At 47.1% G+C, this 26,403-nt stretch overlaps 1 protein-coding gene across 2 annotated transcripts in view; it reads left to right on the top strand.

Annotated features, from left to right (window-relative positions):
• The window catches only part of MEI1 (meiotic double-stranded break formation protein 1), a 1,382,157-nt gene that overhangs the window by 1,120,868 nt on the left and 234,886 nt on the right, over positions 1-26,403 (top strand). For both annotated transcript variants that reach the window (XM_063940445.1, XM_063940446.1), the window contains exon 22: positions 13,095-13,199. In XM_063940445.1, coding sequence (XP_063796515.1) covers positions 13,095-13,199 — 105 coding nt within the window. The remainder of the gene's footprint in view (positions 1-13,094; positions 13,200-26,403) is intronic.

The following is a 26,403-nucleotide window of genomic DNA, read 5'->3' as shown; positions in this document are numbered from 1 at the left end:
AGCGACCTCGGTGCAAATTTTAGGACTAAAAATAATATTGTGAGGTGTGAGGTATTCAGAATAGACTGAAAATGAGTGTAAATTATGGTTTTTAAAGGTTAATAATACTTTGGGATCAAAATGACCCCCAAATTCTATGATTTAAGCTGTTTTTTAGTGTTTTTTGAAAAAAACACCCGAATCCAAAACACACCCGAATCCGACAAAAAAAATTCGGTGAGGTTTTGTCAAAACGCGTTCGAACCCAAAACACGGCCGCGGAACCGAACCCAAAACCAAAACACAAAACCCGAAAAATTTCAGGCGCTCATCTCTATGCAGAAATGGAGACTTCAGGAGCTGGAATACCTGGAACACAGTTAGAATCACAGAGAGCAGAGACAGGATACACTGGTAATGACAACCAAAGCACTGACAACTTCCTGGTCTAGGGTCAGTCCCATTATACCCTCAGCAGTGCAGGGATTGGATCAGCAATTATGCAGAGCTCAGCGAGACTGTAGATTGGTGGAGTTATCATCATGTGATCAGAACCAATATGGCTGCGCCCATACTGGTTCTTGGAGGGAAACCTGGTTTGTAATTCCATGTGGAGCTTTCACAGTAATGGCGGCAGTGGCCGCAGGACACAGTGAATGTTAAACTGCACAGCACCCTCCCAGAGCCGGCGGCAGAAGCTACAGCGGGTGAGAGGCTCCGCACAGACCTGTAGTGCTTTACTGTAGTAATCACGGCAACGGCCGCAGCTAACAGGAGACGCCACACAGATCCGTCCACGCGCTGAGAGCGCAGCAATGGCGGCGGAGGCCGCAACTGACAGGAGATGTTATGCAGAGCCGTCCAAGTGCTGAGAGTACAGTAATGGCAGTGGAGGTCGCGATGAGCTAGAAATGCCATTTCCATTTAAGAGTTCCCTGTAACAGCACCTGCAGACTGGCAGAGAGGAAATATGAAGTAAGGACATTTAACAACATGATTGAGACCCGGCCCTGGAATGCTGAGCCAGCCTCAGAAGACACCTGAAAGGTAAAAAATAATGTCCAGTAGTCCGGATCATGACACACTATCTCCGGCCTCCCAGCTTCCAGTACAATACTACCCAGATGACCAGTGTTTTTGACACCAGTCCAGAGACATCCGAGACCCAGAATAAGACAGTAACCAAGTAGAGGCATTGTTAGCCTGGGAAGCTTAATTGCCCTTGTGAAAGGGTTGGTAAATGCTTTAAAGTTCCAGTGAACAAATGTTGGTGTAACTTGCATACATGGTGACACCCATCATTATAATAATGCTGAAGTGAATATTGAGACCATTTCTGACTCAGCTATTGCTAATGTGGGAGTGGTCCCTTCCTTAGTACATGATGCGAATTATGGGAATCCCATATGTTCACAGGTATGAATAGTATAGAGCCAGTAGACCATGGGTCTTCAACCTGAAACTACACATCCCAGCATACCCTGCCACAGTTTTGCTACTAAGGTATTCTAAAACTGAGACAGGGCATGCTGGAATGTGTAGCTCCACAGTAGCTGGAGGGCCGCAGGTTGAAGACCCATGATATGCTGGTCACAGGTTGTTAGGAATTCACCTGCCAACAATGACTGGCAAGTATATTGCAGGTAGATATGATGAGAGAACGGAGAACAACAACAAGAACAACAAGAATATTTGGTTCAGTTAAGCTGTATTTCTGCAAAGGTTCCAGCAGACGCATATGACAAATAAGAAGGATGCAATGACAGGGTTAATGCCAGTAAACAGAATCTTGCAGCGAGATCAGTATGTTATACTGACAGCCGACAACGGCATCATAATCATTAGTATGCCGGCAGCGGGGTGAGCGCAAAGAGTCCCCTTGTGGGCATACACTCTACTGGTGTCGTGGACACCCACGAGTAGGAATAGGTATTGTCAGCGGTCGGGATCCTGGCGTCAGTATCGGGATCCTGACTGACGGCAACTCAACTGCATACCCTTGCAGCATGAGTATCAGTCTCTACAGGATGTAATGCTAGAGCAAGTTAAACTTTCACATGCAGGCATAATATCGAATTACATATATATAATATATTTTTATACAGTCTTTAGCAGAGAATAAATGCAAACAGGTTAACTTCACTTGAAGCTATACTATTGCTGTATTTGTCACAGTCTTTGCAATATATACTAACTAAATGAAGTCATGATATTCCGGAGTTCTAGCTGGATGCAGTTAAGGTGTTTAGGGTTACAACAGGATACAACAAGGTATTTCAAGATACAAGCTGGGTACAAGGCAAGGACTAGGAAGGCACAACTATTCAGTAAGGATTGCAGATTTAGCTTTTTAGCAGAATCTGCAATCCTTGCAATCGCATGCTGGTGCCGCCCATCACACCAGCATGTGACCCGCCGCCCACCCACTGTGATCGCGCTGTAATTGTGATTGCACCGCAGTTACAGCATGTTCGTAGAAATTGTGGATGCCTCCTGCCGGTGCAGCATGGCTGCAATGGCAGGAGTCCTGCCGCTATTTTCTCGATCAGAGTGGCTGTGTGTGATGACACGCAGCTGCCCCTAAAACGCCTCCAACACTCCCCGTTTCCCCGACGCAACCTCAAAAACGCTTGGTTTCCTCCACCCACCCACTCCCCAAACACCTCTGCCTGTCAATCAGGTAGAAGCATTTGCAGTTAATGTGATCCAATCGCATTAGCTGCTCACGCACGAGCTGAACAGGACCTGCGCGCGCGCAGAGTGCACCTTTCTCAAAAAGCTGCAGTCGCATCGTGATTGTGATGCGACCTGAATAAAGCCATATAACAGCACTACGCAAACTGGCTACTATAACTGACCCTGAGGCTCACTTTTGAAATAACATAAGGCAGTATACAAGAATAGGCCCCTAACAACAATGTGCTGCAGCTGTGAATGCAATTAGGAGAGCAGCATGTTCCAGCTGATTAGACCAGCTGGTACTGCTTTCAGACAACAGCACCTCTGGCAGCCCAGAGGTACTGCAATCCAGAAACACAACAGCAGCACCTCTGGCAGCCCAGAGGTACTGCAAGCCAGAAACATAACAGCAGCACCTCTGGTAGCCCAGAGGTACTGCAGGACAGACAATATAAATGGCAATGAAAACAGGTGTGATTGCAAAACCTACAGAGCCATGTCCTTTGCTAGAATGGCTGGAGAAGTGGTAGACAATGAGGAACAAAATGCGTTACCTCCTCCAGGGGAAGAATCTGTAGAGGGTACTGAAAGTATGCCTCATCTTGAAGTGAAAAAGGATCTGTCTACATTGGAACGGTTTAGGGACCCCACCTTGATAAGAGCCATAGAAAATGTGAAAGATATCATTGAAGAGCACAGTACAGCGCCAGGCCAGCCAGCAGCATGAGAGACAGAGAGCTCACTATACAGCAGCAGAAGACCCTAAATAGCTGTGCATGTACCGCAGCGTGAAAAACCTGATGAAGCCTGAACAAGGTGAAACGCGTTGATTACTGATCGCATTGATCACGTGACAGCACCATGAAGCAAACAGAGTGGGTTGTAAGGAAAGTCTACCAGCAGGCACCATATCCATCCCATGAACGGACACTCATCAGCAGATGCAGGTGGCTACACTAGCCCTTTCCAGTAAACCCCGGAGGAGGTAAGCAACAAACCACTACCTCACTCAGCGCGACTCACAGGGGTCAGCACATATTGGCAGCAAGTGAGCCTGACAACCTTGTAAGGTTGCCATTCGGGACTTTGTACAATAAGACTGATATAATCACAACGGGACCTCTATATATTAAAAAACCAGGAGGTAGTCATTTTGTTTACAAAAGAGACAGACGGACATATTAATTCTCAGGAAGATTGCACACAAGAGTAAGACGCATTGAGCGCTTTATGGTGCATCAAATACTTGTTGTTTTAACTGTTTGTTCATGTGTGTTACAAGTTATGTTTTGTGTATACCGGTATTCAGTGATGTGCGGTGGGGTCAGTGACTGGTGGGGCACTGGATGATTCGCCCCCGCAATGGAGGAAAAAAAACCAATTGGGGTTCCCTATACCTAAACAAAACCAGCACCAGGCTGAACCAGCCAGCGGGAATAATGCTATAGCAGGGGGGACACTCTGTGTGGGGTCCCCCCTGCCATCGCATTAAGCTTCCCCAAACCAGTCATCCCAGGGCTGGAATTCCTTGGAAAGCGGGGACTCCAGAAAAAAAAGGGTCCCCCCTCCCGAGCAACAACCAGCACTGAGCTGAAAGGCCAGTGCTATGCCCCGCACCCCTGGTGGCGGTGGGTGCGGGGGTTCATGACATAGTAATATTGTTTTTTACAGGGGGCCTACAGGTCCCAGTAAGCCTGCCGGCACTTGGAGAACCACAAGTGCCAGCATGCCCAGGCACCTGTAGTCCTTCTGTAAAGAAAATATTAAAATAAATACAAGACACAATTTATTTTAAAAAGTTTATCGCGCAGCATCTTCACCTGGGGGGGGGGGGGGGGGCGGCAGCCTTTGGGCAGCTCTTTTGCATGTCCGTCGCCTCCCAGGACTTCCAGTAGTCTTCTGTCTTCGGGAGCTCTTGCACGCTTCCTCTCCGCCGGCGGACTGACAGCCGCTGCCTCGCGCTGGCTTTTATAAGTCAGCCCTGAGGGGCGGAGCGATGACACGGCGACCCATGATTAGCTCGCGGTGGCCATCTTAGATTAAAAAAATTATGCTAATGGCGCCATTTTTTAAATTGGAATTGCTACATTCTGCTCCGTTGCCAAACTCTGTGTCATAAGTATCTTCTCTGTATTATTTCAACCACTAACTGCACGTCCCTGTATTAGGAGACACGGCCAGCCCCCTTTTTTTCCTTTTTGCTCATTTTTTATATACCAAGTGTATATAACATTTGTAACTCTTATTACAGAATCGTAAATTATAATAAATAACCCCCTTTTCTCTGACGTCCTAGTGGATGCTGGGAACTCCGTAAGGACCATGGGGAATAGACGGGCTCCGCAGGAGACTGGGCACTCTAAAAGAAAGATTAGGTACTATCTGGTGTGCACTGGCTCCTCCCTCTATGCCCCTCCTCCAGACCTCAGTTAGAATCTGTGCCTGGCCAGAGCTGGGTGCTCCTAGTGGGCTCTCCTGAGCTTGCTAGAAAAGAAAGTATTTGTTAGGTTTTTTATTTTCAGTGAGATCTGCTGGCAACAGACTCACTGCTACGTGGGACAGAGGGGAGAGAAGCAAACCTACCTGCTTGCAGCTAGCTTGTGCTTCTTAGGCTACTGGACACCATTAGCTCCAGAGGGTTCGAACACAGGACCTGACCTCGATCGTCCGTTCCCGGAGCCGCGCCGCCGTCCCCCTTGCAGAGCCAGAAGACAGAAGAGAAGCAATGAAATCGGCGGCAGAAGACTCCAGTCTTCATTAAGGTAGCGCACAGCACTGCAGCTGTGCGCCATTCCTCCCACAGCACACCACACACTCCGGTCACTGTAGGGTGCAGGGCGCTGGGGGGGGGGGGCGCCCTGGGCAGCAATTATAATACCTTTTGGCATAAAATACACATAATACAGTCTGTTAACTGTATATGTGTAAAAAACCCCGCCATTAAGTTACAGAAAACGCGGGACAGAAGCCCGCCACTGAGGGGGCGGGGCCTTCTTCCTCAGCACACCAGCGCCATTTTCCCTTTACAGCTCCGCTGGAAGCAGCTCCCCAGGCTCTCCCCTGCAGTATCCTGATACAAGAAGGGTAAAAAAGAGAGGGGGGGGCACATAAATTTAGGCGCAAATAGGATATTTAAGCAGCTATTGGGTAACTCACTTTTTATAGTGTGAATCCCTGTGTTATATAGCGCTGTGGTGTGTGCTGGCATACTCTCTCTCTGTCTCCCCAAAGGACTTTGTGGGGTCCTGTCCTCAGTCTGAGCATTCCCTGTGTGTGTGCGGTGTGTCGGTACGGCTGTGTCGACATGTTTGATGAGGAGGGTTACGTGGAGGCGGAGCAGGGGCAGATAAATGTGGTGTCGCCCCCGACGGGGCCAACACCTGATTGGATGGATATGTGGAAGATCTTAACCGACAGTGTCAACTCCTTACATAAAAGGTTCGATGACGCAGCAGCCTTGGGACAGCCGGGGTCTCAGCCCGCGCCTGCCCAGGCGACTCAGAAGCCGTCGGGGGCTCATAAACGCCCGCTAGCTCAGATGGTAGACACAGATGTCGACACGGAGTCTGACTCCAGTGTAGATGAGGATGAGACAAATGTACAGTCTACAAAGGCCATCCGATGCATGATTACTGCAATGAAAGATGTATTGCACATTTCTGACATTAACCCGGTTACCACCAAGAGGGGTATTATGTTTGGGGAGAAAAAGCAGCCAGTGACTTTTCCCCCATCTGATGAATTAAATGAATTGTGTGAAGAAGCGTGGAGTTCCCCTGATAAGAAACTAGTGATTTCTAAGAGGTTACTGATGGCGTACCCTTTCCCGCAAACGGATAGGTTACGTTGGGAAACATCCCCTAGGGTGGACAAGGCGCTCACACGCTTATCTAAAAGGGTGGCACTGCTGTCTCAGGATACGGCCGCCCTAAAGGAGCCTGCGGATAGAAAGCAGGAAGCTATCCTGAAGTCTGTGTATACACACTCTGGTACTCTACTGAGACCTGCTATTGCTTCAGCCTGGATGTGTAGTGCTGCAGCAGCATGGACTGATACCCTGTCAGACAACATTGATTCCCTCGACAGGGATACTGCTTTGCTAACCCTCGAACATATAAAAGATGTCGTCTTATATATGCGGGATGCCCAGAGGGACATTTGCCTGCTGGCATCTAGAATTAATGCAATGTCCATTTCTGCCAGGAGAGTATTATGGACTCGGCAGTGGACAGGTGATCCTGATTCTAAAAAACACATGGAGGTTTTGCCTTATAAGGGTGAGTAATTGTTTGGGGACGGTCTCTCGGACCTCGTATCCACAGCAACAGCTGGGAAGTCGACTTTTTTGCCTCAGCTTCCCTCACAGCCTAAGAAAGCACCGTATTATCAAGTGCAGTCCTTTCGGCCTCAGAAAGGCAAGCGGGTCAGAGGAGCATCCTTTCTGGCCAGAGGCAAGGGTAGAGGAAAGAAGCTGCACCAGGCAGCCAGTTCCCAGGAACAAAAATCCTCCCCTGCTTCCACTGAGTCCACCGCATGACGTTGGGGCTCCACAGGCGGAGCTAGGTGTGGTGGGGGCGCGTCTCCGAAACTTCAGCAACCAGTGGGTTCGCTCACAAGTGGATCTATGGGCTGTACAAATTGTATCTCAGGGATACAAGCTGGAGTTCGAGGCGACTCCCCCTCGCCGTTACCTCAAATCTGCCTTGCCAGCTGCTCCCAGGGAAAGGGAGGTAGTACTGGCGGCAATTCACAAGCTGTACCTCCAGCAGGTGATAATCAAGGTCCCCCTCCTTCAACAGGGAAGGGGTTACTATTCCACAATGTTTGTGGTACCGAAACCGGACAGTTCGGTGAGACCCATTCTGAATTTAAAGTCCTTGAACACTTATATAAAGAAATTCAAGTTCAAAATGGAATCGCTCAGAGCGGTCATTGCAAGCCTGGAAGAGGGGGATTTTATGGTGTCGCTGGACATCAAAGATGCTTACTTGCATGTCCCCATTTACCCACCTCACCAGGAGTACCTCAGATTTGTGGTACGGGACTGTCATTACCAATTCTAGACGTTGCCGTTTGGCCTGTCCACGGCACCGAGAATATTTACCAAGGTAATGGCCGAAATGATGATACTCCTTCGGAAGAAGGGAGTTATTATTATCCCGTACTTGGACGATCTCCTCATAAAGGCGAGGTCCAGAGAGCAGTTGTTGGTCAGCGTAGCACTCTCTCAGGAAGTGTTGCAACAGCACGGCTGGATTCTGAATATCCCAAAGTCGCAGCTGATTCCTGCGACGCGTCTGCTTTTCCTGGGCATGATTCTGGACACAGAACAGAAGAAGGTGTTTCTCCCGGTGGAGAAGGCCCAGGAATTGTCATCTCTGGTCAGGGACCTCCTGAAACCAAAACAGGTGTCGGTGCATCACTGCACGCGAGTCCTGGGAAAGATGGTGGCTTCTTACGAAGCAATTCCCTTCGGCAGGTTCCATGCAAGGGAAGAAACTTCCAAGGACAGTGGTCAAGTCTGGAGACTTCACTACACATAAATATACTGGAACTAAGGGCCATTTACAATGCCCTGAGGCAAGCAGAGCCCCTGCTTCAAAACCAGCCAGTACTGATTCAGTCAGACAACATCACGGCGGTCGCCCATGTAAACCGCCAGGGCGGCACAAGAAGCAGGGTGGCAATGGCAGAAGCCACAAGGATTCTTCGATGGGCGGAGAATCACGTGCTAGCACTGTCAGCAGTGTTCATTCCGGGAGTGGACAACTGGGAAGCAGACTTCCTCAGCAGGTACGACCTCCACCCGGGAGAGTGGGGACTTCATCAAGAAGTCTTCACACAGCTTGTAAATCGCTGGGAACTGCCACAGGTGGACATGATGGTGTCCCGCCTCAACAAAAAGCTAAAATAATATTGCGCCAGGTCAAGGGACCCTCAGGCGATAGCTGTGGACGCACTAATGACACCGTGGGTGTACCAGTCGGTTTATGTGTTCCCTCCTCTTCCTCTCATACCCAAGGTACTGAGGATAGTAAGAAAGAGAGGAGTAAGAACTATACTCATCGTTCCGGATTGGCCAAGAAGAACTTGGTACCCAGAACTACATGAAATGATCTCAGAGGACCCATGGCCTCTGCCTCTCAGACAGGACCTGTTACAGCAGGGGCCCTGTCTGTTCCAAGACTTACCGCGGCTGCGTTTGACGGCATGGCGGTTGAACGCCGGATCCTAGCGGAAAAGGGCATTCCGGATGAAGTTATTCCTACGCTGATAAAGGCTAGGAAAGACGTGACAGCTAAACATTATCACCGTATATGGCGAAAATATGTTGCTTGGTGTGAGGCCATGATTGCCCCTACAGAGGAATTCCAGCTGGGTCGATTCCTGCACTTCCTACAGTCAGGAGTGACTATGGGCCTAAAATTAGGATCCATAAAGGTCCAGATTTCGGACCTATCTATTTTCTTTCAAAAAGAACTGGCTTCACTGCCTGAAGTTCAGACGTTTGTTAAGGGTGTGCTGCATATTCAACCCCCTTTTGTGCCTCCAGTGGCACCTTGGGATCTTAACGTTGTGTTGGATTTCCTGAAATCACACTGGTTTGAGCCACTTAAGACCGTGGAGCTAAGGTATCTCACGTGGAAGGTGGTCATGCTGTTGGCCTTGGCTTCAGCTAGGCGTGTGTCAGAATTGGCGGCTTTGTCATGTAAAAGCCCGTATCTGATCTTCCATATGGACAGGGCAGAATTGAGGACTTGTCCTCAATTTCTCCCAAAGGTGGTATCAGCGTTTCATTTGAACCAACCTATTGTGGTGCCTGCGGCTACTCGGGACTTGGAGGCTTCCAAGTTGCTGGACGTAGTCCGGGCTTTGAAAATGTATGTCTCCAGGACGGCTGGAGTCAGGAAAACTGACTCGCTATTTATCCTGCATGCACCCAACAAGCTGGGTGCTCCTGCTTCAAAGCAAACTATTGCTCGCTGGATCTGTTGCACGATTCAGCTGGCACATTCTGCGGCTGGACTGCCGCATCCTAAATCAGTAAAAGCCCATTCCACAAGGAAGGTGGGCTCTTCTTGGGCGGCTGCCCGAGGGGTCTCGGCTTTACAGCTTTGCCGAGCTGCTACTTGGTCGGGTTCAAACACGTTTGCTAAATTCTACAAGTTTGATACCCTGGCTGAGGAGGACCTTGAGTTTGCTCATTCGGTGCTGCAGAGTCATCCGCACTCTCCCGCCCGTTTGGGAGCTTTGGTATAATCCCCATGGTCCTTACGGAGTTCCCAGCATCCACTAGGACGTCAGAGAAAATAAGAATTTACTCACCGGTAATTCTATTTCTCGTAGTCCGTAGTGGATGCTGGGCGCCCGTCCCAAGTGATGTCTCTCTGCAATACATGTATATAGTTATTGCTTCACTAAAGGGTTATTGTTATGAGCCATCCGTACAAGGAGGCTCAGTTGTTGTTCATACTGTTAACTGGGTATGGTTATCACAAGTTGTACAGTGTGATTGGTGTGGCTGGAATGAGTCCTACCCTGGATTCCAAATCCTTTCCTTGTTGTGTCAGCTCTTCCGGGCACAGTTTCCCTAACTGAGGTCTGGAGGAGGGGCATAGAGGGAGGAGCCAGTGCACACCAGATAGTACCTAATCTTTCTTTTAGAGTGCCCAGTCTCCTGCGGAGCCTGTCTATTCACCATGGTCCTTAAGGAGTTCCCAGCATCCACTACGGACTACGAGAAATAGAATTACCGGTGAGTAAATTCTTATTTTATATATATATATATGACCATTTGGTGCTATTTGTGTTATTTCCTCCTATAGGGAGTGCGCAGGGAGCAACCACCCTTTCACATTTGATTAGCTGCTGAGTACAGACTAATACAGTTCATATTCTATAAATACTTAATTACAGTGTGCAATTAACAGAGTGAGGAGGAAGGGGTGGTAAGCTAGAATGAAAAACTAAGTATAAGGGCAAGTTTGAAGGCTGGATCAAAGTCTAATGGGGCATGGGAGGGCATTTCAGAGAATGGGAACAGACTGGGAAAAATGCAAGAGCTTAAAGTTGTGGTAAGGGAGGAGGTGAGATGGCAATCATTAGCAGAGAGAAGAGAGCTTTAGGGAATATGTTAGGAAATGACGCTGAAGATATAGGCTGGAGAGCTGTGCTTTAGAGCTGTGTGATATTCTTGTTATCACTTGTTACAAATGATAAATGGTGCTCCAACCAATCAGCTCCTAACTGTAATTTTTCTAATACATGACAGTGGGGAGCTGATTAGCTGGCATACCATTTATCATTCATAACAAGTGATAAAAAGAATATCACTTGCTGTTAAATCTGCCCCTATATGTTAATAAAATAGAAATACTATCTCTGGAAAAATGTGTATGAAATATCATACACAGCAGAGAGTATGTTCTTTTTGTTAACTCCTGAAGATATTATAGAGAGATAGTATGGGGGAACTCTGGCACAAAAGTAAGCAAGGTTGGTGAATAGTAGCTACATCTATATATAAAGAATTGACCACATATCCACATATTTGGACTTCGAGGTACTGTCATCACACCTGTTAGACTGTCAGATCTGGCTGATTTCAGTCTAATGGGAAATTATTTTCCAACTCTGTCACCTTTTATGAAAAAGACTGTGGACGTGTTACATCACTGTTTTTACTGTGTTTTTTTTTGTATATTTTTTATATAATAAATATTTTTATTGCAACAAAATCACCATTTTCTGCTACATCATGAAATTATTATTATCTGAGGTCCATGGAAAAAATTGAAAGCCTTTAAAGATGCCTTTACATGATGACTGTTGTCTTTTCACATGTGTGTTGCGTACCCTGTTTTCCATTTAACTTCTTAAATTGTGTATAAAGATACCTTTATGTGAAGATCACTGTTTTGCCACGTGAGTTGGTTATGCTATTCTTAGCTCTGTGTACCATTGGTTTTATTGTACACAAAGACACCTTTATATGAGGAATCCTCACTACTGATATATATAAGAACCAAACGGGAAGTTCTCCATGTCAACATCATCACGATGTTTGAAGCTTGTGGTTCATCTGATTTGAAGATGCTATAAAGATACCGATATGTGTCTAGACAGTCCTCTTTACATCATCAACTATAGAGAACTGTCTTTATATTTCCATCTGGGTGCGGATCTTGCAAATTACTTCTAATCGTTAGTCAAAAACACAGGGTGTCCACCTAAGCCCTTAAGAGATTTTTTATCAATTGTTTCTGTCTGTGTGTTTTGTTTTTGCATATTTTCAAGCCAAAAAAAGACCACGAAACATCATCTTGAGGACGCTTTTTGACTTAAGTATTATAATCTTGTTACTGTACCTTTTGAGTATATATGTATCTTTGAAGTAGTGCAGTTTTAATATTTATTAAGTTGAGCCATTGATCTCATATCTACCACCATTTATTGCATGTCCTGAAGATATTAGGCAAAAATATAATGGTTATAGAAGCTTCCTGATTGTGTAATGGCCTGATTGTGATAGAGGTGGGGGTCTTAGTTGGGGGAAGATTGTGAGTTCAGTTTTTGAAATATCATCTTTCACTAGAGATGCCTAACAGACTGGAGGTGACATGGGAGAGAACAGAAAGATATATATCAAAGGAAGAGAGATACATTTGTGTATCATCAGTGCAAAGGTCAAATAAACTCGTAAGGTCACCAAGAGAAGAAATGTAGAGGGAGATGAGAAGGGGGACAAGGATAGAACCTTGCAGACAGGTAGGGCAAGTGGACAGGTAGAGCAAGTGGAGCTGAGCTAGAGGTGGGGAAGGAGGGGTTGGACAGGTAGGAGGCTAATTAGAAAAGAACAGAATTGTGTATCCCAATAGGTCGGAACTTAGGTATTAAGGAGGTTGGTCAACAGTGTAAATTGCCACTGTGAGGTAAAGAAGTGTAAGAATAGAGATTTAGCCTTCATATTTGGCTATAAGAAAAGTAATTGCTGACCTTGGTTTCAGTGGAATGAAGAGACTGATATCCAGATTGGAGTGAGTCTAGAAGAAAGTGGGTGGAAATGAAGGAAATGAGGCATTTGTAAACCACCCAGTCAAGGAGCTTAGAGGTGGAGGGTTTTAGAGAGATGGCATGGTATTTAGAGAGGTATGAGAAACAAAATGCAGACCTGCACAAACATGCATATGTATGTCTGGTATGAAGCATAACCTTTGCACCTGCTACCTGGCAGGTGCAAATACACATTGATAATGATGACTTCTTGTAAACCAAGTGCGTATGCTGCAGTTGTGGGGTTGTATGCTGCAGATGTGTTGCGCTCTACATGTTCGCAGAAATAAGAAAAATTCCCTGCTCTTTTTTGTTTTTAGTGACTTATACTCATTTTACCAACAACTCTAAAATGATTTAAACTAAGCTAATTTCTCTTTCAGAAAAGAAGAACTTGCCATTGATTCTCAGTCTTCTATGCCTGATGCAGCATGAAAATACTGCTGACAGTGTGATGGATGGCACTTACTTTAAGCTCCTTTACCATGGTAACAAAACTATCCTGTAGCTATAAATGCAGCAGTATAAGTTACAAAATTTACAGTGCAATATTTGGTGTTCACTTAAAGTGAATGCATTCATATATATTTTTTTATTTATTCATATATATAATTGTAGATGTTTGTTTTGTACATAATTACACATCTTTCCAGTGTAAATTATGTAGACTTTGTGCTAAAATGTTCTATTATAGTATCTCATAGTATAATTTTCATTAACCACAATGAAATAGAAATGTGTTTGGTAACAGTTAAGGCATATACATTTATCAGCATAAATAACTTCCTAGTAAATCTGACAGCTCAATATGTATTGCCTTTAGTCCAGTTGCATTGGACAAGGTGAAGAGCGCTTGAAATTTTACTAAAATAGTGTATGCAAAATATATGTATTGAACGCAACACCTGTAGGAAAAAAGATTATTATAAAATGTTTAAAGCTCTTTTATTTAAAAAATTTGCAGTGTCCAGATGGACATTTGAGGGGTCCACATATTACCGGCCATCAGGGCCAGTGCTAGGGTGTTCGGCGCCCCCCTGCATACTATAAATTTGCGCCCTCCCATATCCCACAAAGGGTCAGAGCGCGCCTTTGGCGAGCGCCGGGAAGGGGCATGGCCACACAATAGTACCCCCATTTAAAATTACGCAACACAGTACCACAATCTTATTCAACTTATACGTAATGCCCCACCCATAGTAGTAGCGTCCTTATATGTAATGCACCCCAGTAGTAGTAGCACCCTTATGCATAATGCACCCACAGTAGTAGTAGCGTCCTTATACGTAGTGCACCCCCAGTAGTAGAAGCGTCCTTATACGTAATGCCCCCCCAGTAGTAGTAGCGTCCTTATATGTAGTGCACCCCCAGTAGTAGAAGCGTCCTTATGCATAATGCCCTCCCAGTAGTAGTAGCATCCTTATACATAATGCACCCACAGTAGTAGTAGCGTCCTTATACGTAGTGCACCCACCAGTAGTAGAAGCATCCTTATACGTAATGCCCCCCCAGTAGCAGTAGCTTATGTGTAGTGCACCCCTATTAGTAGACGCGTCCTTATACGTAATGCCCCCCAGTAGTAGTAGTGTCCTTATACGTAATGCCCCCCAATTGAAGTAGCGTCCTTACATGTAATGCCCCCCCAGTAGTAGCGTAGTTATACGTAATGCCCCCCAGTCGTAGTAGCGTCATTATACGTAATGCCCCCAGTAGTGGTAGCGCCCGTAAATGTAATGCCCCCCAAGTAGTAGCGTCGTTATACGTAATGCTTCACCCAGTAGTAGCGTCATTATACGTTATGCCCCCCAGCAGTAGTAGCGTCCGTAAAAGTAATGCCACCCCAGTAGTAGCGTCATTATACGTAATGCCCTCCCCAGTAGTAGCGTCGTTATATGTAATGCCCCCCCCAGTAGTAATAGCGTCCGTAAATGTAATGCACCCCCAGTATTAGCATCATTATACATAATGCCCTCGCTCCAGTAGTAGCGTCATTATACGTAATACCCCCAGTAGTAGATTCGTTATACGTAATGCCCCCCCCAGTAGTAGCGTCGTTATACGTAATGCCCCCCCAGTTGTGGCGTCGTTATACGTAATGCCCCCCCAGTAGTAGCGTCGTTATACGTAATGCCCCCCCAGTAGTAGCATTGTTATACGTAATGCCCCCCCCAGTAGTAGCGTCGTTATACGTAATGCCCCCCCCCAGTAGTAGCATTGTTATACGTAATGCCCCCCCCCCAGTAGTAGCATCGTTATACGTAATGCCCCCCCAGTAGTAGTGTCGTTATACGTAATATCCCCCGCAGTAGTAGTGTCGTTATACGTAATGCCCCCGCCAGTAGTAGTGTCCTTACATGTAATGACCCCCTAGTAGTAGCGTCCATAATGCGCGCGCACACAAACACACCTCACGCACACATACACACCCCCACCATACACACACATATATATATACACACCCACCATACACACACAATACACACTCCCACCATACACACACTCCCACCATACACACACACACACACACACACACACACACACACACACACACACACACACCAACCATACACCCACCCACCATACATACACATACATACAAACATACATACATACATTTCTCTCTCACCCTCCACTTACCTAAGTCTGGCTGGTTGCCACTGTAATTACTCTCCAGTTTCCCTCTGTACAGCATCCTGGCCCATGTAGCTCCGCCCCTTTTGCCCTGTGTAGCTCCGCCCCTTCTGGCCCATGTGGCTCCACCCCTTCTGGCCCATGTAGCTCCGCCCCCTCCTCTGATCCCTACACAGCGCTATCACACAGGTGAGGGGAGGAGGCTTTCCATGCTGCCGGCGCCGCTGCCAGTGCCTGTCATACAGTGACAGGCACAGCAGCTGGCAGCAGCAGCAGGGGGGACAGGACGACGCAATAGCAGGGAAGGGATGCAGAGCAGGGACAGCGCCTCTCCGTCCCAGCGCCTCCCTGCACTGCATCCCTTCGTGATGTGTATTTAAAATGTGTTTAAGGTAAAAATGCACTTACTTAGCTGTTTGGGTCCCGGGGGAGGGGGGGGGGGGGGTAATCCAGGACTCTGCAGGCTGCTGGATTCCCCCAGTCGTCTCCCAAAAATTGAGTGCCTTCCCAGGTAGCCTCCAATCTGGAATCTGCATCAAAAGATAGCATGGAAACTAAGCTTTAAAACAAGCTGAATATTTTCCTGGAGCTCCAAAGGGATCACCCTCGGTGGGCAGGAAACCCTGGCCGGGGATTTATGCTACCCATCTCTGGATCTCGAATCCAGGCTACAGATGGTGGGCTGGGTCCCCTTAGCAGATTCCAGGAGGTAGTTTAGGTTGGAAAACTTCCCCCCAGCCCTGGACTGAACGACTCCAGGGAGGATACCAAAACCCTGGAGAGTGACCACTCTCCACTGTCCATAGTGGACAATAGTAGCTGTGTATGTGTCCAAGGCATGCACAGCATATGACTGTACAAGGATTGGTTGAGAACAACAGGGCGGGCTTACCCCCTGTGGTCAGGGGCGTAGGGAGGGCAGTTCCGGTGGAGCTCGAGCTCCAGGCGCCCAAGACAGTACTGGGCGCCGCAGCTCGACTCCGCCGGAACCTTCCTCCCGCAAGCAGCTCGCAGCCGCAGCTGCATCAAGGCCAGCGGCAGAACTACTAGCGGTGCAAACGGTGCAGTGCACCAGGGCCCAAAGCAGCAGCGTGAGCAGTACTATAATGAATGAGTCAGAGTCAAACTGGCTCATTATAGTATTCAGAGTACGTAGTCAGCTGCAGGGCACTACAAAGCGGAAGGAGGCGGTACGGGGCTTCCCCTTCTTTCCATTTCCCTCCTCTCCTCTGACACTGCGGCATCTGCCCGGGATCTGGCGTCTGATATCATGACGTCCCCGGTGCAAAAAGTGAAAAAAGGACACTGGGCAGAGCCAGGGCTGCCTCTTCCATTTGAGGGCCCGTGGACGTACTCCACACACCCTGCTGGACAGGACAATCCCCGCTCTCTGGAGAATGGAGACTGCAGCGCGGAGGATAGAACAACCCCCTCCCACTCGCTAGACAGAACAGCCGCTGCCGCTGCTTAAAGCAACCACTGCTCCCCCGACCGCTAGAGTCTTGGGGGTGTACGGGTAGTGGACCATGCTGTTAGCGAATCAAACAGACGCACTTGGAAGCATAGTGGGGTTCAAGCACACACGGACCCTGCAAACCCATCCGCCCACCACAAGGTACCAGCTTTTGAAAGTGTAGCAGTGTGAGCTATTAACTTATGTATGTGGGGCTGAACTGTGGATCTGAGTCCGCTTACACCAGGATACAGTATATATTATGCAACTGACTGCACACCCTTATTATGTTCACTCACACCATACTGTAGTAGCATATGCTTTATATGGGATGATATAGGGATGCCGGGGGCCAAAAGATCGACAGCAGCATCCCCCATACACAGAATCCCGACACATGGGAGGCAAGTATCCTAACCCCCTCCATCTACCCCTCTAACCCACCCTACCAGCAGCCTGTCCATAACCCTACCCCCCCACACACACACCCCTCCGCAGCCTAACCCTCCCTCACTACAGCCTAACCCTATCTCTCCCCCCTTTTTGCCCAATCCTAACCCTCCTTCCCTGCAGCCTAAACCCCATCTTTAGTGCCTAAACCTAAGCCTCCCCCCCATGGCCAAACCCTATCCCACCCGGCATACTTACAATCGGGATGCCGACAGTTGGGATTCCAACGCATTGTGATCCATGTTAGGATCCTGGCATCGGTACTCTGACCAGAGTCTATATACCAATGTCAGTATTCCGACTGCCGGCATTGCAGACGCTGGTATGCTGACCAGGTACACATTTATATATCTGTAGGATTCCTTTGATGTTTTTATGTGTATACTATCAATAAATTATGCATGTTTTATAAGTTTTTCTATCTTGTTTTATTGGATGTGGCTCTATTTGCGTCCCAGCTCTGTTACTAGTTTATTTGCTTTTATTTGTTGTTGTCATTTTACACAACTGTCTAAACAACTACCGCCGGAATAATATTGCTAAAGGGGTGCATTTGCAGTTGCATTGATAAGGTAAGGGTATACAGTATCCCTTTGAAGGTACATTTTGTGGTAGCAGCGCTGCTCACCTTCTTGTATTTTTAACAGTGGAGCATTCAGCAGCAAGCAGGAGACACATTGGGTGAGATTCAATTGTTTTTGTGCTGGCAGCCAACAGATGGCGTTCAGTAGTGCGCAATTCCATTGTTGATCTGTTTAGGCGCAGTGGCGCTGGCATTTCAGCTTGCACCAACGGGGGGAAGGGTGGGTTGAGGTGAAATGCATGAAAAGTGTCCCATTGGGGTGCCCAATCACCGCTTTTTGCAATCCCTTTAATTTGGTCGGTTTAACTGATATTTGATGCTAAACCCAACCTCTATGAGCGTGATATGCGCAATAAAAAAGGTCACTTGAATATCACCCCGGGATCTCCCATCATTTTAGATGGGAGATCGGGCCGCTATAACAATTGAATACCGCCCATTGAGTCCTGACCACTATGCACCTGTTGCTGTCTGATGTTCCCCTATTTAGCCAGTAATAGTTTTCGTAATAGTCTCCGTATTACTAACTATGAAGTGGGATTGAGTCTAGTCCTGGTGGCAATAATGCTGTTGTAGAGACCATTGTGCAGCTCATCAGAGAGGTCTAGCAGTCCCAGGTAGAGTGTATGCATCTCTTGGTATTCCAGCAGGAGTGGCCTGTGCACCTGGAGGAGAGAGCTCAGACCAGAAATAGTTTCAAATCGCATGATGAAGACCCCCAGATTGCCCACTTTACTGGGAGGCTGGGTGAATCTGGGGCTAAGGTCTACTCTTCTGGAAGTCTCATGAACCTTCAGTGAGAGCAGACAATTATGACTGATGCTGGACAGGCCTGACATTCACTGTATGGAAACCTGTGGATAGACTGCGTGGGACCATAGGAGTGGTACTTTTTTTTTAATGTATTCCTGTGATTGGGTCGGTAGGGGCCCCATGGCATTGCTTTGCCCAGGGTCTAAAATGTTAAGACAGCCATGGATGGAGCTTCCGTGCCTGGCCCAACGCTGTACAATTAGAATGTCCTCAATGTCCTGTTGGACCCTGGCTTTGCCCCTGTTGTGTAGAGAGAAGGGGCCTGCCATGTCTAAGGGAGCTGGGATGCAGGGCTTAGCCATGTTCATCAGCAGTGCTGGTTGTGACCATATGGCTGAGGGCAGATACCTGCCAACTTTCTTATAGCCACTGCCTGACAGAACACCATCAGCTAACATGAATCTGGAAAGTAAAGTGAAGGTTAGCCCAGAGCACATCCTGCTTTGAGCTCTCTCACCTCTCTGCCTGCTCTGCAGACTCTAATAAATATGCTCCTATGTCATTAGTCAGACATGACATACTGTATGCCAAGATTTCGTTACTAACACTGAAGTAACCCATAGTAATGTATCAGCAATTAGCTTTGTATTGCATTTATAACACTATATAGTATGTCACATATAGTGAATTGTTAGAAAAATTACATTTGTAATGTGTCTACATTTTTGCTTAGTGGGGGTGGGGGCCCAAAGCATATTTTTGCACCTGGGCCCACCACTTGCTAGTTCCGCCACTGATCAAGGCTCTCCCTCCCATCCACTCTCCTCCCCGCCGGTCCGTAACTTGCGTGTGACGTCACGCGTCAGACGCACGGACGGGCGGAGAGGCGGCCAGCAGCAGTGGGGAAGCAGGAGCGGACAGGTGAGTATTTTTTTACATTTTTTTTTCCATTTGTGTTTACCAGGGGGCACAGCTACAGGGGCATAATTACTCTGGGCAAATCTACAGGGGGCACAACTACTGGGGGCAAATCTACAGGGGGCACTACTACTGGGGGCACAACTACGCCGGGCACATCTACTGTGGGCAAATCTACCGGGGGCACAACTACGCCGGGCACATCTACTGGGGGCACAACTACTGGGAGCAAATCTACAGGGGGCACAAAGCAGGGTGCACAATTACTCTGGGCACAGCTACAGGAGGCACACCTACTGGGGACACACCTACTAGGGGCACAGCTACAGGGGGCACATCTACAGGGGGCACAACTACTGGGTCCATAACTACAGGGGGCATAACTGTGGCCATGCCCCTTTCCCATGAAGCCACACTCCTATTTTTTGCTGTGTTTGACCTCTGGGTGGGGAGTGGTGGTGGCGCCAAAGGAAACTTTCACTTTGGATGCCACAAGCTCTAGAACTGGCCCTGGTGGCCACGCCTCCAATTCAGTACAGGGGAGGGGGGCGCCAAAACATACCTTGCTCTAGGCACCATGACACCTTGCTACACCTCAGCCTGTGGGATTGTGTACTGGAGTAAGATAAAAGGGGTGCTACTGCCTTATGTAAATGGTGTTATACCATCTTCTGTCTGCTGTGAACATCTTGCTGTATTGCTATTTCCCTGGAAACAGGGAGGGCCCTTTTGAGGGCTTATTTTGAGCAAATAAACATCTTTTGCCTCAAGATGACCGCTTCATCTTGTGACCAGCAGGGGTATGCCAAACATAGGGGGTGATTCAGACATGATCACTGCTGTGCATTGTCACACAGCGGGCGATCAGGTACTAACTGCTCATGTGTATGTACCGCAATGTGCACGCGCATCGGACAACAACAAAGGGCATCGCTGGTCAGCGACTGGATGGTGCAAAAAATCCAAACGTACGGGCGTTTGCAAGGTGATTGATAGGAGGAGCCCATGTGTGGACGGTAACTGAGCATTTATTGGTAGTGTCTGGATAAATGCAGGCATGCCCAAGTGTTTTCAGGGAGGGTGTTTGACGTCAGCTCCGGCCACAATCAGCCTGTTTTCATCACACTGTAGGAGTAAGTCCTGGGCTGCGCAGAGACTGCACAAAGAGGATTTTTGCAGCTTGGTGTACACATGGGATCACACACTTGCACAGGGAATTTACACTCCCCCTGGAGGCGACGACTATCTGAATGCAGGACAGCAAACTTAGCAGCCCAGTGATCAGGTCTGAATCACCCCCATAGCTCTGTTTTCCGGCTGTTTTGAGCACACCCAGCGTCTCCAAGTTCCACCTTCCACCAGCTAGCATGCCGAGGCTTGGGCAAGCGAACAGTGGGAATCAGTTCACGCCACACAGGTGTGGTAAGACAGTGTCTCGACGCATACAGAGCAGAACCGTGGTTCCAAACACCATGGGAAGGAGGAGTCTGGTGGTTGCAGCATAGTACTCGCCCACTGGGCAGTGGGTGGAGTCAGTAACAGGTGGTTACTGACGGTAAGCGGGAATCCCCTAATTGGCCAGGTGTGACCTAAATCCCATTCTGTGACTGCAGACGCGAGTTGGTGAGGGCTTAGGGAGCGTCCGGTCACAGCACCCAACAAGTGTGGGATGGGATGGTATCAAGATCCTGGTGCTTGAGATGCCGGTGGTCAGAAGACCGACAGCAGCATCCCGTCCCCTGCTAGGTAAATATTCTAACCCTCCCTCTCTACCTCCCAAACCCTAACCCACCCCCGCAACCTAAACCTAAACCCCCCATGCAGCCTAACCATAACCTTGAGTGCCTAACCCCCCCTTAGTGCCTAACCCTAACCCTCCCTTTTTAGTGCATAACCCTAACTGCAGCCTAACCATAACCTTCCCCCTCCCTCTAGTGCCTAAACCTATGCCCCCCAGCCTAACCCTAACTCACCCCGGCATACTTATGTTTGGATGCCGACATGCGGGATTCTGGCGCCGGCATTGTGATCAATGTTGGGATCCCAGTGTCAGTCTCCTGACAAGTGTATGGATTTCGGCATCAGTATTCTGACTACCGGCATCTCGAACTGCTGGTATGCTAGCTGGATCCCGTGTGGGGTATTTTACTAATATAATAATAAAAGTAAAATTTTTATACTTATGCTATGCCTCCACTCAATACAACCCCTATCCCTTCTCTCCTTTACAATAGTATTTTGGTTGTTTAGGATCGCACCCCTGTGAGGGATACAAATTAAGACAAATTGTAAACGGGGTCCTATGTGGAAATATTACTTATATGTATACAGATATTTACTGTTAGTTCTGCATTTTGAGTCAGTGTGAGGCGTAGGTGCTATATTAACTCACCTTAGAATGCAGTTGGACATAGACCCACTCTGCAGCCTCTGCTTCTGAGGTGCGTGTGTGCTGTGTGATAGGGGACTGGAGGAACTCACTTCTGGAGATGTCAGCTCGTCTGCAGGTGGGACGCTCTCTACTTACTATGACAGGCTGCTGGCGGCCTACCTGTTAATTATGAAAGTCGGGTGCAGTGCTAATGGGAGTGAGGCCACATGGGGCAAGCGGAGCCACACTCCTGTCGGACCGCCGGGGATCTTCCGAGTGCAGCTAATGCCCATTTCACACCCTGTCCTCTTGTGCAGGTGCCAGAGCCGGCCCTAACCAATATGATGCCCTAGGCAAGATTTTGGCTGATGCCCCCTAGCACCACCGCTGGTTCCGCCTCTGACCCTGCACCTGTTTCCCAGCACCATCACCCCTCACCCATAGCAGTCCTTATTTTGGTGTTTGTACCCCCTATAGTTTAAATAGGAACAGTTCGCACATATGGTGCACAGCCCAAAAAGGGGGGTGTTTTTGCTGGCATGGGTCATGGCCACACAATAGCAACCCCAATTCTAATTACACCACACAATACTGCAACTTTATTCACATTTGATCATGCGATAGTGTCCATAATTCATAATACATCCCACAGTAGTATCACTTTACATTATAAACATTACTCCTCACAGTAGAGCCCCTTATTCACATTACATCACACTGAATTGCTCCTTATTCACATTACACCACACCATATTGCTGTTTATTCACAATAGACCAAACAGTAGTGCCCTTTCTGTACGTTACGCCTCACAGTAGAGCACCTTATACACATAATGCCACACATTAGCAATGCATTTATATACTTAATTCCACACAGTAATGCCCCTTACACATATGAGACACATTATTAATGTCCTTATAAACATAATGTGCTTTACACATTATGACAACCTTTATCAATGCCCTTTTACACATAATGTCCCTTACACATTTGCCGCACATTATTAATGCCCTTATACACATAATGACACATAGTGCCCCCTACACATTTGCTGAACATTATTAGTGCCCCTATACACATAATGACACACATACAGTAGTACCCTGTTACACATATGCCGCACATTATTAATGCCCTTATACACATAATGACACACATAGTGCCCCTTGCACATGTGTTGCACATTATTAATGCATTTTTACATGACACACATAATGCTCCTTACACATATTCCAAACACTACTGCACAACCAACCCACTCACATGCACACAGCACTCACACTGCCACTAACACTGTGACCTCTGCCTCTGCTTGGATACAGATGTGTCCTCATAAATCTTGCCTCAATGCTAATGTTGGGCACCTTTTTTATGAAAATGCATCTTATTTGCATTGCTATGTGGCTAGGATGCACAAGCAGCTTCTGCTGATTAAAATGATATGCAGCATGCCTATATACTGTGTGAGACTGTGGCTGTATCTGCATATGAAATGCTACACACAGAATATAGGCATGCCGCATATCATTTTAATCAGCAGAAGCTGCTGATGCCCCTAGGCATATCAAATGCCCTAGGCAATTGCCTAGTTTGCCTATGCCTATGGCCGGCTCTGGCAGGTGCAATCACTGCTGACAGTTTGTCAGTGTAGAAACAGTGTGACTGACTGTGCTCCTGACTGAATCTTCTCTGGACAGCCCAAGTGCAAGTGGCAGGTCGTCACATTCAGGCTACAGGCAGTCAGACTCGGATGCAGATTCATCCAGTCAACGCAACTGCGTACGATGCCCTGTGTGTGCTGCACATATGTCCCCATGTTATCTACAGATAATATGAAAACAATAAGTACATACTGTACACAAATAGTTGCATATTATGGGCTTCATTAAAACTATGGCTGCAAAATTGCTATCTTCAGTTTCTAATATCTACAGCCCAAGAAAACATTGTACAGATGCTACTGTCAAAGTACTGTCAGAGTGTAAAGAGGTGCCCAAAGCAGATCTGTAACTGTGGGAGGCAACGAAGTCGGCTGCCACCGGGCTCCTGCTCTGTAGGGGGGCACCTCGACTCCGTTCACCATTTAATTAATTTAATTGACAGCCGCCGCTATCTCATCCATGGCCGACTCCCCTGCCCCACTAGGTCCCTGCACCTTACAAGTCACCTCTTCTTTGTTATAGATGCACATTTTAAAAGTGTCACACCCAGGATTAGAACCCATGACCTATTACACTGGAAGTAGGAACCTTACTGATGGAGCTATGTGTTCCTATAGAGGAAGCCTGAGAATTCTAACTATATGAAGTTACTTCTCTGACATATTCATATAACGTAGCTCCATCAGTAAGGTGCCTGCTTCCAGAGTAATAGATTGTGGCAAATAATCAGCATTCACACTACATAGATCTGCCTAATTGCAATGGTTTTGAATTAACAATTCTAAGTACTGTAGCTTCATATAATTTGAATCTGCAGCCTTGCTGTGCAGGAGCAAATAGCTTGATCAGTAAGGTGCCTGCCTTCCGTGTAACAGGTCATGGGTATATATACATACATACAGACACATATATTTATCTATATGTGGGGGGACGGCTCCAATATTTATCTTGCCTCCGGGAAACTGAGACAAACTTATACCACTGGCCCAAAGTAAAGATACATAAACCATCATCAACTACTGTAGATGATGATGACAACTGCTGTATACATACAGAATGTAAAAAATAATGAAATAAATCATTTACAAACCCTGCACACAAGTGCTGGAATGTGTAGCTCAATAGGACCTTTTAATAATGTACTTACTATTCAGCATTGCTCTGGACCTCTTCGGGAGACCAGAATGTTGCTGACTGGAACAGGGCTAAAAGTTGAGTGTCCGTTTTATAGTGGCATGGCCTGGTACTTCCTGACACGTTTACAGGGGGACCCTATACTTGTTCCATTAAGTGTTAGTTACTTATTTTGGGGATGCCCATCATTTTATTATTTTTTGCACAATAAAAGAAAGGATTTGCTCCACAATGGCACTAGCCCAGGTAATATAGTTATTATAAAATAAAACACCCAAATACAATGAGTTTGGACTCCCAGCCCTTTAGGAAAAAGACACCCTAGTAGTGAGTCTCGTACACTTGAGGTCAATCCATTAGCCGCGAGGATCTCATGGGTGTAAGTCATCACGTCAGCAGCAACACTTTACGGTAGTGATGTGCACCGGACATTTTTCGGGTTTTGTGTTTTGGTTTTGGATTCGGTTCCGCGGCCGTGTTTTGGATTCAGACGCGTTTTGGCAAAACCTCCCTGAAAATTTTTTGTCGGATTCGGGTGTGTTTTGGATTCGGGTGTTTTTTTTACAAAAAACCCTCGAAAACCGCTTAAATCATAGAATTTGGGGGTCATTTTGATCCCATAGTATTATTAACCTCAATAACCATAATTTTCACTCATTTCCAGTCTATTCTGAACACCTCACACCTCACAATATTAGTTTTAGTCCTAAAATTTGCACCGAGGTCGCTGGATGACTAAGCTAAGCGACCCAAGTGGCCGACACAAACATCTGGCACATCTAGGAGTGGCACTGCTGTGTCAGACAGGATGGCACTTCAAAAAAATAGTCCCCAAACAGCACATGATGCAAAGAAAAAAAGAGGCGCAATGAGGTAGCTGTGTGACTAAGCTAAGCGACACAAGTGGCCGACACAAACACCTGGCCCATCTAGGAGTGGCACTGCAGTGTCAGACAGGATGGCACTTCAAAAAAATAGTCCCCAAACAGCACATGATGCAAAGAAAAAAAGATTTGCAATGAGGTAGCTGTGTGACTAAGCTAAGCGACCCAAGTGGCCGACACAAACACCTGGCCCATCTAGGAGTGGCACTGCAGTGTCAGACAGGATGGCACTTCAAAAAAATAGTCCCCAAGCAGCACATGATGCAAAGAAAAAAAGAGGCGCAATGAGGTAGCTGTGTGACTGAGCTAAGCGACCCAAGTAGCCGACACAAACACCTGGCCCATCTAGGAGTGGCACTGCAGTTTTCTAGCGAGAGGATGAGTGCTTCCATCCTCATGTGAAGCTGAACCACTAGCCATGAACATAGGCCAGGGCCTCAGCCGTTCCTTGCCACTCCGTGTTGTAAATGGCATATTGGCAAGTTTACGCTTCTCCTCAGACGCTTTTAATTTAGATTTTTGGGTCATTTTACTGAACTTTTGTTTTTTGGATTTTACATGCTCTCTACTATGACATTGGGCATCGGCCTTGGCAGACGACGTTGATGGCATTTCATCGTCTCGGCCATGACTAGTGGCAGCAGCTTCAGCACGAGGTGGAAGTGGATCTTGATCTTTCCCTATTTTACCCTCCACATTTTTGTTCTCCATTTTTTAATGTGTGGAATTATATGCCAGTATCAATAGCAATGGCCTACTACTATACATACTGCGCACAACTGAAATGCACCACAGGTATGGATGGATAGTATACTTGACGACACAGAGGTAGGTAGAGCAGTGGCCTACTGTA

The sequence above is a fragment of the Pseudophryne corroboree genome, chromosome 9 (assembly GCF_028390025.1).
Source record: "Pseudophryne corroboree isolate aPseCor3 chromosome 9, aPseCor3.hap2, whole genome shotgun sequence".
Classification (NCBI taxonomy): domain Eukaryota; kingdom Metazoa; phylum Chordata; class Amphibia; order Anura; family Myobatrachidae; genus Pseudophryne; species Pseudophryne corroboree.
Note: the sequence above shows the minus strand (reverse complement) of the source record. Positions and strands in the feature narration are given on the sequence as shown.